Source organism: Xenopus tropicalis, chromosome 6, assembly GCF_000004195.4.
Source record: "Xenopus tropicalis strain Nigerian chromosome 6, UCB_Xtro_10.0, whole genome shotgun sequence".
In the NCBI taxonomy this organism is placed as follows: Eukaryota; Metazoa; Chordata; class Amphibia; order Anura; family Pipidae; genus Xenopus; species Xenopus tropicalis.
Genome location: NC_030682.2, coordinates 145,856,202 through 145,874,081, shown reverse-complemented (window position 1 = coordinate 145,874,081; position 17,880 = coordinate 145,856,202). Strand labels below are relative to the sequence as shown.

Here is a 17,880-nt window from a genome sequence, read left to right as displayed (position 1 = left end):
TTTTATCTAATGTTGAGCTTGAGGCAAAGACCCAATTGGCTAGATCACCAACGTCCATAGGGTCTCCAGCCTATTGACTGGAGGTTCCTCCCACATGAAGGACTCTGTGGGCAAGTAGTTTGACTGGTCAGGTGTAGATTTTGGGTACCCACCTAATGACTAGGGCTCAGTAGCTTACCTTCAGCTTTTAAAGGGGAATAAGACTTATAAAGACTCTATGGTTTTATCTAATCTAGAGTATGAGGCAAAGACCCAGTTGGCTAGAGCAGGGTCTCCAGCCTATTGACTGTAGTTTCTTTCCAAAAAAGCAAACAGAGCAGTAATCTATGCTCAAAAAAGAATTACAATCATATCAAGTATAATTGTATAGGGGGGAAATTACACACAAAATACCCCAGTCTGTAGGTGTATGTTATACTCTAATAACACTATGTTATTTCTCTGGGAACCCACATAATACTTCTATGGCAGTTTCTTTCCACCTGAAGAAAGTTACCATGCTATTTATCTGGTCAGGTAGAGCTTTTGATAACATGGCTAGGGAACTGGGTCTTCGTAGTTTACCTTTGACTTTTAAAGGGGGATACACCTTATAGAGACTCTACAGTTTTCATCTCCTTTAATAAACGAAGCTCAGATATCTGAGAATATCTACCCTAGGGTTTCACCAACAGTTACACAGTCAGTACTGTCCTTAAGGCCCCTAGGTACTTACTCCATATCTTATATTGTAGTAATATTATTAATACCCATACTCATATGTATTACACTATTACACCTCTAGCAAATTAGCGGTATGTAATTTAGCTATCAATGTGTTTAATCACTTTCCAATTTATTCAGGGAGCAGATGGTCTTCCAGGACTAATGGGGCCACCAGGATCTCCAGGAAATATTGTAAGTAATTGAACTGAATCCAGTTCCTGATATACATGTTAAAGAAAATCTATGTTAAACATATGATTACATTTATAGAAAACGTCTCCTGAATAAACAGCTGAACCATAAAAAAACATAACCATAAAAAAATAAACAACTTGTTTTTGATGTGGCCATGGTCAAATTGGGCACGGTCTCATAAAAATGGGCGAGGTTGCATCAAAAAAAGACGAGGGCGAAATACGTCTCGCGATAAAAGCATTTCACGGATTTTTCACAGATTCGCTACAGATTCACTTATCACTATTTTATCAGTTATCAAATTTTTGAATTCGAGTCGCATATCGAATGCTGGCTTGATTATTAACAAGGAAAACTTGTTCGAATAAAAAGAATATCTCCCATTTTTCGAGTTTACAAACTTGAAAGACTCTAAGGGGCTGATTTACTTACCCACGAACGGGTCGAATGGAGTCCGATTGCGTTTTTTTCGTAATGATCGGTACTTTGCGATTTTTTCGTATGTTTTGCGATTTTTTCGGATTCTTTACGAATTTTTCGGATCCAATACGATTTTTGCGTAAAAACGCGAGTTTTCCTATCCATTACGAAAGTTGCGTAAAAAGTTGCGCATTTTGCGTAGCGTTAAAACTTACGCGAAAAATGCGCAACTTTTCGCGTAAGTTTTAACGCTACGCAAAATGCGCAACTTTTTACGCAACTTTCGTAATGGATACGAAAAACTCGCGTTTTTACTCAAAAATCGTATTGGTAACGAAAAATTCGTACAGAATCCGAAAAAATCGCAAAACATACGAAAAAGTTGCAAAATGTTCGTTTTCAAGTCGGAACTTTTCCAATTCGGGTCGGATTCGTGGGTTAGTAAATCAGCCCCTAAAACTTTGAGTTAGAAAATATGGCTTGACTTTGCCTAGGGCAACTGCCTTTGACTTGTATAGAAACTCACAAGCTTCTAGATGGCAAATTTTTAAATTTTCAGGGTTTTTTTTTGCACTTAATAAAAACCAGACATTCAAGTTTTTTTAGTCCTCTTAAATCAGGGATCCCCAACCTTTCTTACTCATGAGCCACAGTCAAATGTAAAAAGACTTGGGGAGCAACACAAGCACCATAAAAGTTCATGGAGGAGCCAAATAAGGGCTGTGATTGGCTATTAGGGGCCTCTATGCACCCTATCAGCTTACAGGGGCTTTATTTGTAGTAAATCTTGTTTTTATTCAACCTAAACTTGCCCCCAAGTCAGGAATTCAAAAATAACTCCCTGGTTTGGGGGCACTGAGAGCAACACCCAAGGGGTTGGGGAGTAACATGTTGCCCCTGAGCCACTGGTTGGGGATCACTGGTCTAAATGTAATTCCTGCACCACCTGAATTTCAGCCTGGTACTGAATAGGTTTAATTTGTTTTCCATTTGAATTTGAAATGATTTGTTTTACTTGCAGGGTAAAGAAGGTCCATCAGGTCCTCAAGGGCCACCAGGGCTACCAGGACTTCCGGTAAGTTATAAAGATACAAATAAAAAAAAAAATGAAATTAGTGATTTTTCAGTTGCAAAAACATTTAGAAATAAATGAAAATTTTAGAACAAAAATTTCATTTTACATAATAAATATCATGCACAATCTTTATTCAGTTTTATTTATTGCTTTTTATTCTGTAATTCAGGGCATTGCTGGGAAGGACGGAAAGGATGGAAAACCAGGAGCTCCCGGAGAAACAGTATGTCTGTTTTATTGAGTAACCCCCCCCCCCCCAATGGCAAACGTAAGGCATTTACGTACAGTCAAGGTGATTTATTGAGTCAGTTGGAACATCTGCGTTTCCTGCTTTTTTCCCCATCAATTAACTTGGCAGATATTGACGAGGAATTTACCTACAGAAATGGTTGCAGGAAAAGGAGGACGTGTCGTTTGCTCAGCATGTTGGGGGAAACGCTTTGTCAATTGTATTAATTCTTCCACTAATGGTTTCAAAATAAATCAAGGGCCTATTTATAGATGGACAAACCAGGCAAAGTGGACATTTGGGTCAATGTGGGGCATTTTGACGCTGCACTCGCTAACGTAGATGACCCTTTTGATGGCAGCCATTGAACAAAAATATAATTGACGATTAAATTGGCCAACACATTGAAACTGGATTCAAGTATTTGGATTTTACCAACATTACTAAAGGTCCCCATACACGGGCCGATTGTAGCTGCCGATATTGGTCCCTTAGACAGATTCAGCAGCTTATCAGCCCGTGTAGGGGCAGCAATGACGGGCCTGCCCCACCAACATCTGGCCTGAAATCGGCAGATATCGATTGGGCAGGTTAAAAAATTTAGTCGGATCGGGGACCCCAGGGCCAAATGAATTAGCCTAATTTGCCCGATATTGCCCACCCGTAGGTGGGTATATTGTGAGAAGATCCACACGCTTGGTGACCTCACTAATCGAGTGGATCTTAATGTGTATGGCCACCTTAAGTCGTGTTTTGAGCATCCAATGACAACTGAGTGGTGACATTTTTTGAAAATGCTTGAAAAATGACTTTGATGCTTCCGATGCCCCTAAAACCAACTATGTATCATTTTAATACTATAGATATAGGACCCGTTATCCAGTACCTGGGGTTTTCCATAATTTGGATCTCAGTACCTTAAGTCTACTAACAAATTGTATAAGAATTCTTTTTTTTTTTTTAAATTGACCAAACTTTGTTTTCCCAAATGTCTGATTGGAGAAAAGTCATAAAAAACTTTATTGAATTGTCGCAAACCAGTTATTGGTTGTTTGCTGTTGGCTACTAGACCTGGGGCAAATGCTATTCTATGATTCCATTTTACTTATGATAGGAATTGGTATCTAACCATAGTTAATAATAATACCATCTATAACATTATACACAGTACAGAATCTTTAATGGAAAAAACACTTTGTTTTTTAAGGGAAAACAAGGAGAACCGGGTATCCCAGGCCGGGAAGGTACCAGAGGGTTACCTGTAAGTATTGATGATGTGTAAATGGATGGATGGATATATGGATATATGAATGGATGGTTGGATTGATTGATGGATATATGGATGGATATATGGATGGATGGATATATGGATGGATGGATTGATGTATGTATGGATTGATGGATATATGGATGGATATATGGATATATGGATGGATGGTTGGATTGATTGATGGATGGATTGATTGATGGATATATGGATGGATATATAGATGGATGGATATATAGATGGATGGCTAGACATGTAAATATCTGACCTGAGATACTACATTTACTCTTTCAGGGTTTCAAGGGACACAGGGGAGATGCAGGGCCCCCGGGCACCAGAGTGAGTATTACATGAACTGTATATACAATGTACAGCATTAAATAAAGTCCTTTTAGTCTCGTTAAACTCACATCAACCTTGGCAGCTGCATGTGAAACCCATCTCTAATGTAGAGTAAAGGAAGAGTATTTGACTGTATAAAAGATTTTATATTCACTCTACTATTCATCCTGCAGGGGGAGCCGGGAGCAGCTGGACCCCCAGGGCGAGAAGGGAGCCCAGGAAAGGACGTAAGTGACTCCTCCCATTTGGGTCCTGAGTAGAACCTCTTAGTCATGCAAGTAGGTCCTCCATGAACATAGAGAGCTGTAACCGAGCATAGAGACAGAACCTTAATTCATATTCTAGCTAACTGAGAATTGTCACATACAGTGGGGCACTACCCTGCTGGTTGGAAGCTCCCCCACTGCTCCACTCATTGTATAATGGTAATAAATTCTTTTTATTTTACTTATCAATCTCATTTTGGCTTTGGCTATGCATAATATTCAGGAAGAACCTTTACTAGAACCTGTTGTTTTTTTTTTAAATAAATGTTTGATTGTCTCCATTTACTTCTCAAACTAGGGCGACCCAGGACCTCCAGGGCCTCAGGGACCACGAGGCATTCGAGGACCACCTGTAAGTTCTCCTAAATTGAATCGGAGGGAGTAGGGCATAAACATGTACACTGTAGAGGTTTGATAATATAGAGATTGCACAAAGAAGAAGCCTTAGGGTTGTCCAACCCAAGCACAGCACCAAGACATTGATAATCACCACTGCTATAAATACATATACAGGTATGGGACCCGTTATTCAGAATGCTCGGGACCTGGGGTTTTCCGGATAAGGGGTATTTCCGTAATTCAAATCTCCTACCTTAAGTCTACTAAAAAGCCATTTAAACATGAAATAAACTCAATAGGATTGTTCTGCCCCCAATAAGGGGTAATTATATCTTAGTTGGGATCAAGTACAGGTACTGTTTTATTATTACAGAGAAAAGGGAATCATTTAACCATGAAATAAACCCAATAGGGCTGTTCTGCCCCCAATAAGGGGTAATTATATCTTAGTTGGGATCAAGTACAGGTACTGTTTTATTATTACAGAGAAAAGGGAATCATTTAACCATGAAATAAACCCAATAGGGCTGTTCTGCCCCCAATAAGGGGTAATTATATCTTAGTTGGGATCAAGTACAGTTACTGTTTTATTATTACAGAGAAAAGGGAATCGTTTAACCATTAAATAAACCCAATAGGGCTGTTCTGCCCCAATAAGGGGTAATTATATCTTAGTTGGGATCAAGTACAGGTACTGTTTTATTATTACAGAGAAAAGGGAATCATTTAACCATGAAATAAACCCAATAGGGCTGTTCTGCCCCAATAAGGGGTAATTATATCTTAGTTGGGATCAAGTACAGGTACTGTTTTATTATTATAGAGAAAAGGGAATCGTTTAACCATTAAATAAACCCAATAGGGCTGTTCTGCCCCAATAAGGGGTAATTATATCTTAGTTGGGATCAAGTACAGGTACTGTTTTATTATTACAGAGAAAAGGGAATCATTTAACCATGAAATAAACCCAATAGGGCTGTTCTGCCCCCAATAAGGGGTAATTATATCTTAGTTGGGATCAAGTACAGGTACTGTTTTATTATTACAGAGAAAAGGGAATCATTTAACCATTAAATAAACCCAATAGGGCTGTTCTGCCCCAATAAGGGGTAATTATATCTTAGTTGGGATCAAGTACAGGTACTGTTTTATTATTACATAGAGAAAGGAAAGGAACTATTTGATTAAAACTGAGTCTATGAGAGATGACCTTTCTGTCATTTGGAACTTTCTGGATAATGGGTTTCCGGATAAGGGGCCCGATACCTGTATTATTAAATTATAAGTACTCTATACTGTAACATTGGCATAGACATATTAATATCAATTTGAAATGTTTTAAAACTTCTCTCTGATATCAGAGGGTGTTGAATACAATATAAAAAGATCATTTTCCCAAGAGCAGGACAGGGTAACAATGTATTCGGTCAGTGACTTGAATTGAATAAAAGGGCAAATTTCTATCTCATTAGAATGAAAGGAACGTTACGGGAAAGGGATATACTGTAATAATAACCTTTAGCGTCAGCCTGTACATGCACTTATCTGTGACTTGCATCAATAAATCAGACAAGGTCTCGAGTCCCGTGACTTTTGTGTTGAGAGAACTATGATTAATGGCCAAGCTCCCCGGCAGAATCTTGTTTCCACTCTGACGCTTCACCCTATTTGCCCCAATGGCTATAGTGTTTTGCTTTATATAATATAGGCCAAACCAGGATTTAGCTTTAGCACATTGTTTGATAATGCCCTCTGAGAATGCCATTCTATTTTTCAGGGTAAAAATGGACAAGCAGGCCCACCGGGGACCTCCGGGGTTCCAGGGAGCGCTGTGAGTATAAATGACAGCTACCAAATAAGTTGAGTTTTACCTTTTTATTTAATTATTTGATCTTATTTTGCTTGTGTCATTCATTTAATCTAGGGCCCCAAGGGAAGCAAAGGAGACACTGGCAGTGCCGGTATGCCAGGATTTCAAGGACCCAAAGGACCAAGGGTGAGTAAATAACACATTTATCGACAATGGTGTGTAGGCGCAATCTCAGTGCATTGTGCCTGAGTCTGAGCTTTCAGCCAGCGCTACACATTAGAACTGCTTTCAGCTAACCTATTGTTTCTCCTACTCCCATGTAACTGGAGGAGTCCCAAGCCGGACTTGGATTTCTTACTATTGAGTGCTATTCTGATACCTACTGGGAGTTGCTATCTTGCTCCCTTCCCATTGTTCTGCTGATCGGCTGCTGGGGGTGAGGGGGGGGGGGGATATCACTCCAACTTGCAGCACAGCAGTAAAGTGTGCCTGAGTCTGAGCTTTCAGCCAGCGCTACACATTAGAACTGCTTTCAGCTAACCTATTGTTTCTCCTACTCCCATGTAACTGGAGGAGTCCCAAGCCGGACTTGGATTTCTTACTATTGAGTGCTATTCTGATACCTACTGGGAGCTGCTATCTTGCTCTCTTCCCATTGTTCTGCTGATCGGCTGCTGGGGGAGGGAGGGGGGGGGATGTCACTCCAACTTGCAGCGCAGCAGTAAAGTGAGACTGAAGTTTATCAGAGCACAGGTCACATGGCTGTGGCACCCTGGGAAATGAAGAATATGGCTAGCCCCATGGGAAAAACAGATTACAATGCAGGATTCTGCTGGAGAAGCTCTATTAACTGATGGGATTTGAAGAAAATATGTTTTCCCATGACAGTATTGCTTTAAATTGCTTCATTGTATATTTTAGGGAGAGCCTGGAGAAAGTGGCCCACCAGGAAAAGAGGTAAGTGTTTGAATTATTTCCCTTATTTTTTATTGTTAACTGCTATGGGCAGTTTCCAGGCTGTGCAGTCATTGGTAATTTGCCCAGGCTCAGCTTATGTCTTTGTTTCCAAAAAAGTGCCCTCACTTTAATTCTTGACATGAGCAACGTTGGAACTTGACCCGCCCTTCTCCCAACCAACAACCCCCTTTTACCTCTTTACTTACCATCCCCAATAAACACACAGACACCAATTCTTGGGATAAAAATGGCCGCAGAAAATTTATTAACAACAAGTGAAGTTTTAATTAAAAACATAACATAAATAACAAATGTGAAACAACATCTCAAACATAACACAAATGTTTGTATAACAAACAAATCAACTTTTAAATAGCCAAACACTGTAACAATCCAATAACTGTGCAGCGCAACTGGCGCTGCCAGCTGCCCTTCTGGCCCGGAACCAACTACCCAACAAAACTCACCTCCTAATCCACTTTCTTACCCCTGAGGTTCCAAGCATGCCAGCCCCACTTAACTATAAAACTCCCCTCTTAACCCAACCATTGCTTTCCCCCAACTTAATCACCCCGCCAACGACACTCCGCTACCTCCACCTCTATAGGGAGGGAGGGTGGGCGTTTTACTCTGCTGACTAAAATGTAGTGAGAAGCGGGAACAGTTACCCGCATTTTATACCCCTTACGAACTAACCAATCACCTGTAACTGGGAGTGGCTAAGTCTGTCCAACGCGTCTGTCATGCCCCTGCTTCCCTACGTTTTACTACGGGTCATTGGGCTACTGGAGCATTGGAACCTGCCACTTCCACAATGAATGTAAATGCGGCCTGAAATGTTGGTATTAGCTAATCACTTTGACTTATTGGGGATCATTTAATGATGCCCAATGCAAGGTGCAAGGAAGCCCCGCCCTTACTTTGTACAGGTGCAAGGAAGCCCCGCCCTTACTTTGTACAGGTGCAAGAAAGCCCCACCCTTACTGCTTACAGGTGCAAGGAAGCCCCACCCTTACTGCTTACAGGTGCAAGGAAGCCCCACCCTTACTGCTTACAGGTGCAAGGAAGCCCCACCCTTACTGTGTACAGGTGCAAGGAAGCCCCACCCTTACTGTATACAGGTGCCAGGAAGCCCCACCCTTACTGTATACAGGTGCCAGGAAGCCCCACCCTTACTGTATACAGGTGCCAGGAAGCCCCGCCCTTACTGTATACAGGTGCCAAGAAGCCCCGCCCTTACTGTATACAGGTGCCAGGAAGCCCCACCCTTACCGTGTACCCCAGGGCATGAGGAAAGGTTTAGGTTTGTGAAATACTGCATTCATCCAAAAATAAGTATTAATGACATTTATTGCTCCACATTTGGGTTTGTGTGACAGCAGTTTAGAGCGCACAGTACGTTTGTGTGAGAGAACAACACTGATCTGCCGAGTCTCAGGGTAATGAGATGCACGGGAGGCTCGTATCCGCCATACACAGTGATAAATCACATCGCAAATCCCTATCCATTCCTTCTCTCTCTCTCTCTGTTCTCATTCAGGAATAATACATTGCTACTGCCGGCGTGCATGTAATCTGTATATAATTACCATGGTGTTCTCACTATCAGCATTGGGCTAAACAGTGCCAACTGGATTGTCATCTCCAGCAAAATATATTCTTATAGTGGTTATCTGTGATGTAATCAATTCAGCAGTACTTAGTCATGTCACATATTATGTACCCCCTGTTGTAAATGATAAGGATATTAGCAGTCACTGAGGGGTTCTGTGCCCCCCATATAAAGGCACAAGGCTGCAGGCTGAGTTATACAGGGAACTCTGAGTATCACTCATGTATTATAAGGGATAATGTACCCCCTACTGTAAATGATAAGGATATTAGCAGTCACTGAGGGGTTCTGTGCCCCCCATATAAAGGCACAAGGCTGCAGGCTGAGTTATACAGGGAACTCTGAGTATCACTCATGTATTATAAGGGATAATGTACCCCCTACTGTAAATGATAAGGATATTAGCAGTCACTGAGGGGTTCTGTGCCCATATAAAGGCACAAGGCTGCAGGCTGAGTTATACAGGGAACTCTGAGTATCACTCATGTATTATAAGGGATAATGTACCCCCTACTGTAAATGATAAGGATATTAGCAGTCACTGAGGGGTTCTGTGCCCCCCATATAAAGGCACAAGGCTGCAGGCTGAGTTATACAGGGAACTCTGAGTATCACTCATGTATTATACGGGATAATGTACCCCCTACTGTAAATGATAAGGAGGAGTTTTGTGAACATTAAAAAATATTTCAGGTCTTGTACCATTATAGTTAAGGTACTAATCAGTGTCTTTTTTTTATTTTAGGTATAAGTAACAATTGTTATTCTGATAATAATAATCATTTATACATTACCTGGGTTTATTTGCTTTCTACTTCATCTTTCCTTTTCCTTGACCTTATAAAATCTTGGAAAGGTTTAAGCCCAATTTGGGACTAAAATGACTTTCTTTTCTTTTCAGGGCTTAATGGGAAAACCTGGTGACCGAGGAACCAAAGGAGACCGCGTAAGCTTGATGTTACTATAATTGTTTGTATTCAGTTCTCTGGGTGTCTCGGTATGGGAGCCTCTAGATCAGGGATCCCCAACCTCTAATACCCGTGAGCCACATTCAAATGGAAAAAGAGTTGGGGAGCAACACAAGCATGGAAAAAGTTCCTGGGGGTGCAAATAAGAGCTATAATTGGCTATTGGTAGTCCCTATGTGGCCTGGCAGCCTATAGAAGGCTCTGTTTGGCTTTACACTGGGTTTTATGCAACCAAAACTTGCCCCCAAGCCAAGTATTCAAAAATAAGCACCTACTTTTGGGCCCTGGGAGCAACATCCAAAGGGTTTGGGGGGCAACATGTTGCTCCCAAATCACTGGTTGGGGATCACTGCTCTAGATAACCATTCCGAATGGCCTTTATCTCTTACATCCATCCTTCTAAAGAAGCCAGTGGCCGAGATGCTAAACATCTAGAAATAGTCATGTCCTATTAATATAATAGAAGATGGTCCAGTGCATTTACTTTACCTTAGCTTTTGTGTTGTCATGTATAGGGAGATCCTGGCAACAAAGGCGACAAGGGGATGCAAGGAGACAAAGGTCAAGCTGGAGAACCTGGTCCACCTGGACATAAAGGTCACACTGGATTGATGGGGCCGGCAGGACCACCAGGAGAAAGGGGTCAATCTGGGATGCCAGGTCCACCAGGATCACCAGGATTAACTGGTCCGAGGGTAATCTTGTTTAACTAACATAACTCCTTGTTCAGCTCAGGTCCAATCAGTAGGCTTGTTCTCTGCATACTTTTTGCCTATTGGTTTGATTAGAAATTACTATGGCCTTTCTAATAGCTTGATACAAGATATGACTGGGAGACGTTAATGGGCCTACTTAATTAAGCATTTCACATATTGATAAGGTCGTTACAGTGTCAGAATCAGGTAGCCAAGTTATCCTTTTCATTACTTACTGGGCCGTACTGGCCTGCCAGGGCAACATCACCCAGTGGGTCCAGGGCTCACTACTGTTTGTCCGGACAGTCATGGATTGCGATTGTGCTATCAGCAGTAATAATGAAATTAGAGGTGGGCTGACTCCATTAGATGAAATTATTGCTTCAGGTCTAGTAACCCCCAGCAGCCAATCAGTAGGTAACAATTACAGATCTTTTGTTTCATGTAAAGTAAACATATGCTTGGTTGCCCCGGGTTACTAGACCTGAAACAAACTTTACACCTATTTTTGCATTAATTTGCACAAACTCTCTACATTACTGAAGAGTAGAATTTGACACGATAACCAGTGAACGCTAGTTTGGGGCCCTATACATATGTATATATATTTCATGTAATCCATAAATGGCAATGGAAGAGGAGCCTGCATTAAAAAAACATATAATTACAGAAAAATGTCATATGTTTTATTCCTGTAGATACGTTAGGGGGGGATGTGTTAAAGAAGCCCAACCTACAGACCCCCATATTCAATTACAGCACCACATTCCCAGCCTTCCTCAGTTTGGGACCCCGAGCTTCCCTGCAATGCATTAGCCCTCCATCTCTCATACTTCAGCTTCATCTTTCAGTGGCCAGACAATAATCTTTAGGGATTAATGCACAAAATACAATTAAATTGTATGCCTCAGTGTTCCTATTCTCAAAACCAAATGGGACTTCTACCCTGTGGAACCAGTCATGTCTAGAAGGTCCTAGAGCTTCTTCCTGGCTTAGTGCCTGTTTGAGCTCAGCCAATATAAATAAGTTATTAAAACACCATCTTGGATTTCCTTTACAGTACTATCTACCCTGCACCTGGCCCTATTAGAAGTTAAAACCAATTTTGTGGTCCTTTCAAGCTTTGGCCATGTATGGTGGCTCTACTGTCCTACAAAATCTGGCAGGAGTAGTTATTTCTGGGAAAAAGGACACAGACCTGCAAAAAAGGCACCATTTTAGGTTTCATAAGTCCATAAGTACCTCCTGTAGTCTGTTCAATGAAACCCCAAATGTGCATGGCGCTTGAGTGCTTCCTAAGAGTTGGATCTGGGAACAGCATGGGGGATAATGACAGAAGGATCCAGATCAAACAGAACCATTTACACAGACAATATAACAACATCCAATTTATTCTAAAGGGGTGGGCTCACCTTTATGTTAACTTTTAGTATGTTATAGAATGGCCCTATTCCTAGCAACTTTTCAGTTGGTCTTCCTTTTTATATTTTTTTTATAGTTTTTGTATTATTTGCTCTCTTTGCAGCTTTCAAACAGGGGTCACTGACCCCAGCAGGCAAAAAACTATTGCTCTGTGAGGTTACATTTCTATTATTATTGTTACTTTTTATTACTTATCTTTCTGTGCAGGCCCTCTACCATTCATATTCCCATCTCTTGTTTAAACCACAACCTGGTTACTAGGGTAAGAAAAGAACCTAGCAACTAAATGGAGAGCTGCTGAACAAACAGCTAAATAACTGAATACATAGAGACCAAATGCTAATTATTTCAGAATATCAATGTGTGCAACAGATACAAAGTTGATTTTAAAGGTGAACCATCCCTTTACACACTTAGTTGTTGACTTTATTGAAGACAAGTCAGACAAAAAAAGCAACATGGCACCCCCCAACTTCAATGTACAGTGACAATATTCAGAAAATGATCAAATGGTGCCCGGAATGAATACTGTATATTCCTATTCAGTGTTTTGCCTACTGCACACAAATCAAAATAAGTCCCATTCAGAGTAGAACTCACCACTTGAACAGGTGGTTCCGGGTACACGTGCCCCAGACCTTCAGCTATGGGGAGTAACCACAAATTCTTCTTGAAGAAATGGGCTTAAATACGCTGTTAATTGAGAACTTAATGCATTTTATTCAAAGTCCATTTAAGCCCTACGCATTTCACGCCTATGCAGGGCACTTAAGGTGGCCATACACAGGCCGATTGTAGCTGCCGATATCAGTCCCTTGGACCAATTCGGCAGCTTATCGGCCCGTGTAGGGGCAGAAACTACAGCCATGCCCGACCGATGTCTGACCTGAAATTGGGCAGATATAGATTGGGCAGGTTAAAAGATTTAGTCGAATCGGGGACCACATCGGCTCGTTGATGCGGTCCCCGAACCGACTGTGCCATTGCCGTCGTTAGAATTTGATTGCTTGGCCCCAGGGCCTACATTTAGCCTACATTTGCCCGATATCGCCCACCCATGGGTGGGGATATTGGGAGAAGATCTTAACGTGTATGGCCACTTTTACTCATTATTGTCCAGATTAAGTGCCCAGCACAAAACGCGTAGAGCTTGAATGGACTTTGAATAAGATGCATTAAGTTCTTAATAAGCAGCATCTCCGGTTTTGTTGCCAGCCTGTTTCTTCAAAAGGAATTTTTTTTGCCTACTGCAGTCGACTATAAGGAAGAATAAAAGAATATGAGAATAATAATGAAATCTGCTGTTACAGGGAGACACCCCGTCGCTGGATACTCTCCGAAGGCTCATCCAAGAAGAACTTGGGAAACAGCTTGAGAGTAAGCTCGCTTGTTATTCCCTTTCTCCTGAGCCCTATTTACCTACTGTGCCAGTTAGCGAATAGGAGCTGCTCCCTGCCCGCTCTATTTATTCATTTCGTTTAACTCGATTAAAGGTGAAAACTGTCCTCTTGATAATGCGGAGTTCTCTCCTTCCGTCGTCTCTGCAGTTGTTACAGTAAAATTGTGGGAATCATTCACCAAAGGGATTGTTCTGGCTCATAAAATAGATAGTTTTTAAGAAAGGCTCGGTTGGTTGCTACAGTGCGGTCAGAGATGGTATTATCTATTAATGTATGCAACTAACTGTTTCTGTTTTAATGAACTAAACAGACAAAATAGCCTACCTCATGTCTCAGATGCAACCAGCACATATCAAAGCTTCACAAGGCAGACCCGGACCCCCAGGCACCCCCGGAAAAGATGGACATGATGGTCGCCCTGGGCCACCAGGAGAACCAGGAATACCAGGGCAAATGGGACGCGAGGGGCCAGCAGGACCAATGGGTCCAAAAGGTTGGTTAATTTATTCTTCTTGGTTGTAGCTGTATATATAATAAGGGACTTGCAAACTAATTGGGACAGAAATGTGTTTTGTGGTGGTGTTGGAGGACAAAATGAACCTTGTGTGGCCATCTTATAATTAGAAAGCATTATCCGTGCAAAGACTCCTGAAATGCCCTTGGGTATGTGTGTGGGTGCATCAAGTTTAACCTTAACAACAGCTAAAGGGTTGCAGTTGGGACAACATTGATACAAAGCATTATCCTTATATAACGTTATATAACTAATATAAACTGGTTTTTGTTGCCTTAGTAATGACATCTTGATGTACCAATTTTACCTTCAAATACTGATCTGCAAAGCTCCACTATGTGGGGGGCCTAGGACTGTGGTCCTATTTGTCCGAGCTCTTTGTGTTGGTATATAAAGTAGGATAAAATGCAAAAAGACTCCACGGATAAATAGTGATGCCAAGGGATATGGTATTGAGGCATACTATAAAAGTAAGTATCAGTGATACTATAGAAGAAGAGACTGATGCCAAGACATATGGTATCAAATGATAGGACCTCTTTTGGCAAGGTCACCAGATAGGACCTCTTTTGGCGAGGTCACCAGATAGGACCTCTTTTGGCGAGGTCACCAGATAGGACCTCTTTTGGCGAGGTCACCAGATAGGACCTCTTTTGGCGAGGTCACCAGATAGGACCTCTTTTGGCGAGGTCACCAGATAGGACCTCTTTTGGCGAGGTCACCAGATAGGACCTCTTTTGGCGAGGTCACCAGATAGGACCTCTTTTGGCGAGGTCACCAGATAGGACCTCTTTTGGCGAGGTCACCAGATAGGACCTCTTTTGGCGAGGTCACCAAATGAGCGGATCTTTTCCCAAACAATCAAATGGAACCGACAGGCATAGGCCCTAGGGCCATACTATCGAATTAAAATGGCGGATATATGGTCCAATTTAGGCCAGATCTTGGTTGGGTAACGTTTATGGCCACCTTAAGTTGAACTGATAAACAACCTTAAGTTGAAATGATAAACAAACTAACCCTTTATGCACTTGGTGTATTGTAAATATGCTAGTAAGTGCCACAAACCAGAAGACATTGAATAAATACCTCCTGTCAGTTTTCGAACAGTGTTGCAACTGTGCAGAGCAGTTATAAAGATGCGCTACTTTTGCAGCTGTAGCTTTAGGTGGTTGGAGGTGGGGGGCCCCAAAAGTACTACTTGCCCAGGGACCCATTTAGTCCTAACCGGGCTCTCTGTGGAGGCAATAAATGCCAATTTTTCCTAGGGCCCAGTAGGGTTACCAGAGTTTTGTGTGTAAATGATATTAACTGAATTTGATCTCTTATAGGTGACAGAGGCCTCAAAGGAGAAAGAGGAGAAGCTGGAGTTGGAATGAGGGGAGACCCTGGCCCCCCGGGAACACCAGGTATATTATATGTTGCTGTCGAATTTATGATGAACAGTTGCAGTAAATAGAGCAGTAGACCTTCCTACAATGTTTATATGCTATACAGCTCTTTCAGTGCTTCACCTGGAAGTAATTCTTTCCCCAAAGGCTGCAGTGCACGTAAAATATATTGAATTTATTATGGAAACCCTAGAATGGAAGACTAGTAATTTGTGATGGAGCTTTCCCTTGACCTATAAAGGTGTACAGTATAGTGAGGGAGGGGCCTATTTACTGAGAAGGTTTTCTAAGAAAAGTTAGATTTTTTCGAGACTTATGTATGTGTTTTTCGGCAGTATACGATTGTTTTGGGTTTTTTTCTTGAAAAATTTGGGATAATTCTGAGTATTTTCTCAAGAAATTCAAGAATTTTTTTAAAACGTTCAAGATTTATAAACCTTTGTGTGACTTTTTTAGACCGACAAAAAGTATGCCAGGTTTAAGCTGACGAGAACAATATGACGAGTACTATGGAGGCTTAGGATAGAGAAATAGAATAGTCAGTCACAGCCTGCCCTTGACACATTTTCAAGGAGAAGTTGATCTCATTATTGTTTTCTAATTCACCCAGTTTCAAGGGGAAGGTAGTCACATCATTGTTTTCTATTTCACATAGTTTCAAGTGAAACTTAAACACATTATTGTTTTCCAAGAATGAACTCTAATGCTCCAAAAATGGCCTCTGGAGCACTTCCTGTTTGGGGAAAATAAAGAGGATCCACGGGAAACGGGCATTTAAAAAAGTCACACAGTTTCAAGTGAAACTTAAACACATTATTGTTTTCCAAGAATGAACTCTAATGCTCCTAAAATGGCCACTGGAGCACTTCCTGTTTGGGGAAAATAAAGAGGATTCATGGAAATGGGCATTTAAAAAAGTCACACAGTTTCAAGTGAAACTTAAACACATTATTGTTTTCCAAGAATGAACTCTAATGCTCCTAAAATGGCCGCTGGAGCACTTCTTGTTTGGGGAAAATAAAGAGGATTCATGGAAATGGGCATTTAAAAAATGATTTTTGGACAATAAACTCAATATTCTCTTTCGACCCAACCAACATTATGGTGATATTTAATAAATGCAAGAATGATCATGTTTTATTTAAAAACATACCAAGTTGAGTTTATACGAGATTCAATGCCAGAATTATTCTAGTTGTAGTAAATCTGCCCCTAAATGTGTACTGTGCTCTTTTAGCTTCTCTTGAGGCCTCAACCATGTTTCCTTTCTTGATCAAGGTCTGGCGGGTGAGCCGGGGTATGCTAAAGATGGTCTACCAGGAACCCCAGGACCTCAAGGAGAACCAGGGTTACCAGGATCTGCTGGACCTCAAGGACCACCAGGTCAAAACGGACAATGTGATCTATCCCAATGTGCCTACTATGCAAGTCTTGCTTCAAGACCTGGCAACGTCAAGGGACCTTAATTTCCTGAAGGACCTACGAACTCGTTTCTGAAACCTGAACATATTGTTTAAACCACCCAAAAACTGAAGAGTGCAAGAATATTTGATAGGTTTATTTCACTCTAAGGCGAATTCCTTAGGGAGATGTTTGATTTAGGGTTTGTTTTTATTTTTAACAGAAGACACCACCAATTACTGCAGGTCGGTGAAGATGAATCGATTTCCTCCGTTTCTTTTGGGATATACATATATTTTTGGCTCTCTCGTTATATCTTTTGTTTGAAGATAGAATCGTACAATGCTACAATGCTTCGCTCTTTTCAGAGATGTTTTTTTGTAGGTGCAACAGGACCCTCCTAAGGTGCTGACCATAGACTGGTCTCTATCAATTCATAATGTGTGGGTATAGCGCTTCATAGTCAAGCAAACTCCCACTATTATGTGTTTAACCAGGGTGCTAAATAATCAAGGTTCCTCAGTCGATCATTTCAAACCCTGAAAAGTACTGTAACATTATGTTGAAGGTGTCCCAAAGGGAAACTATGAAATATCCTACCTATGTTTAAAAGGGAAACTATACCCTGCTTCTGTTGTGTTTTTAGCAGTTCCATATAGTATATAGTATTATCTGAATTTGTGCATGAAGGTAAGAGTGATGGTGCTTACAGAGATGGACTCTATAGACTTCAGAAGAACCTTATAACCAGTATCTAGCAATAGATCCTGCTATGCCCTTTTCTAGTGGATATATGTGACTCTGTAGGTCATATAAACCCTACATTTCCTACCCAAACCACACCAAAACAAATACTAGCTTTCACCTGGCGG

The 17,880-nt window shown here is 41.2% G+C and overlaps 1 protein-coding gene across 5 annotated transcripts in view; it reads left to right on the top strand.

Moving 5' to 3' along the window:
* col22a1 (collagen, type XXII, alpha 1) overlaps positions 1–17,631 on the top strand; it is a 173,101-nt gene extending 155,470 nt beyond the window's left edge. For all 5 annotated transcript variants that reach the window (XM_031903861.1, XM_031903862.1, XM_031903859.1 and 2 more), the window contains 16 exons: positions 844–897; positions 2,342–2,395; positions 2,565–2,618; positions 3,832–3,885; positions 4,186–4,230; positions 4,407–4,460; positions 4,798–4,851; positions 6,616–6,669; positions 6,763–6,834; positions 7,570–7,605; positions 10,119–10,163; positions 10,701–10,880; positions 13,613–13,679; positions 14,013–14,195; positions 15,548–15,625; positions 16,886–17,631. In XM_031903861.1, the coding sequence (XP_031759721.1) occupies positions 844–897; positions 2,342–2,395; positions 2,565–2,618; positions 3,832–3,885; positions 4,186–4,230; positions 4,407–4,460; positions 4,798–4,851; positions 6,616–6,669; positions 6,763–6,834; positions 7,570–7,605; positions 10,119–10,163; positions 10,701–10,880; positions 13,613–13,679; positions 14,013–14,195; positions 15,548–15,625; positions 16,886–17,073 (1,272 nt within the window). In that variant the 3' untranslated portion in view covers positions 17,074–17,631. The remainder of the gene's footprint in view (positions 1–843; positions 898–2,341; positions 2,396–2,564; positions 2,619–3,831; positions 3,886–4,185; positions 4,231–4,406; positions 4,461–4,797; positions 4,852–6,615; positions 6,670–6,762; positions 6,835–7,569; positions 7,606–10,118; positions 10,164–10,700; positions 10,881–13,612; positions 13,680–14,012; positions 14,196–15,547; positions 15,626–16,885) is intronic.
* The last annotated feature ends 249 nt before the right edge of the window (positions 17,632–17,880 follow it).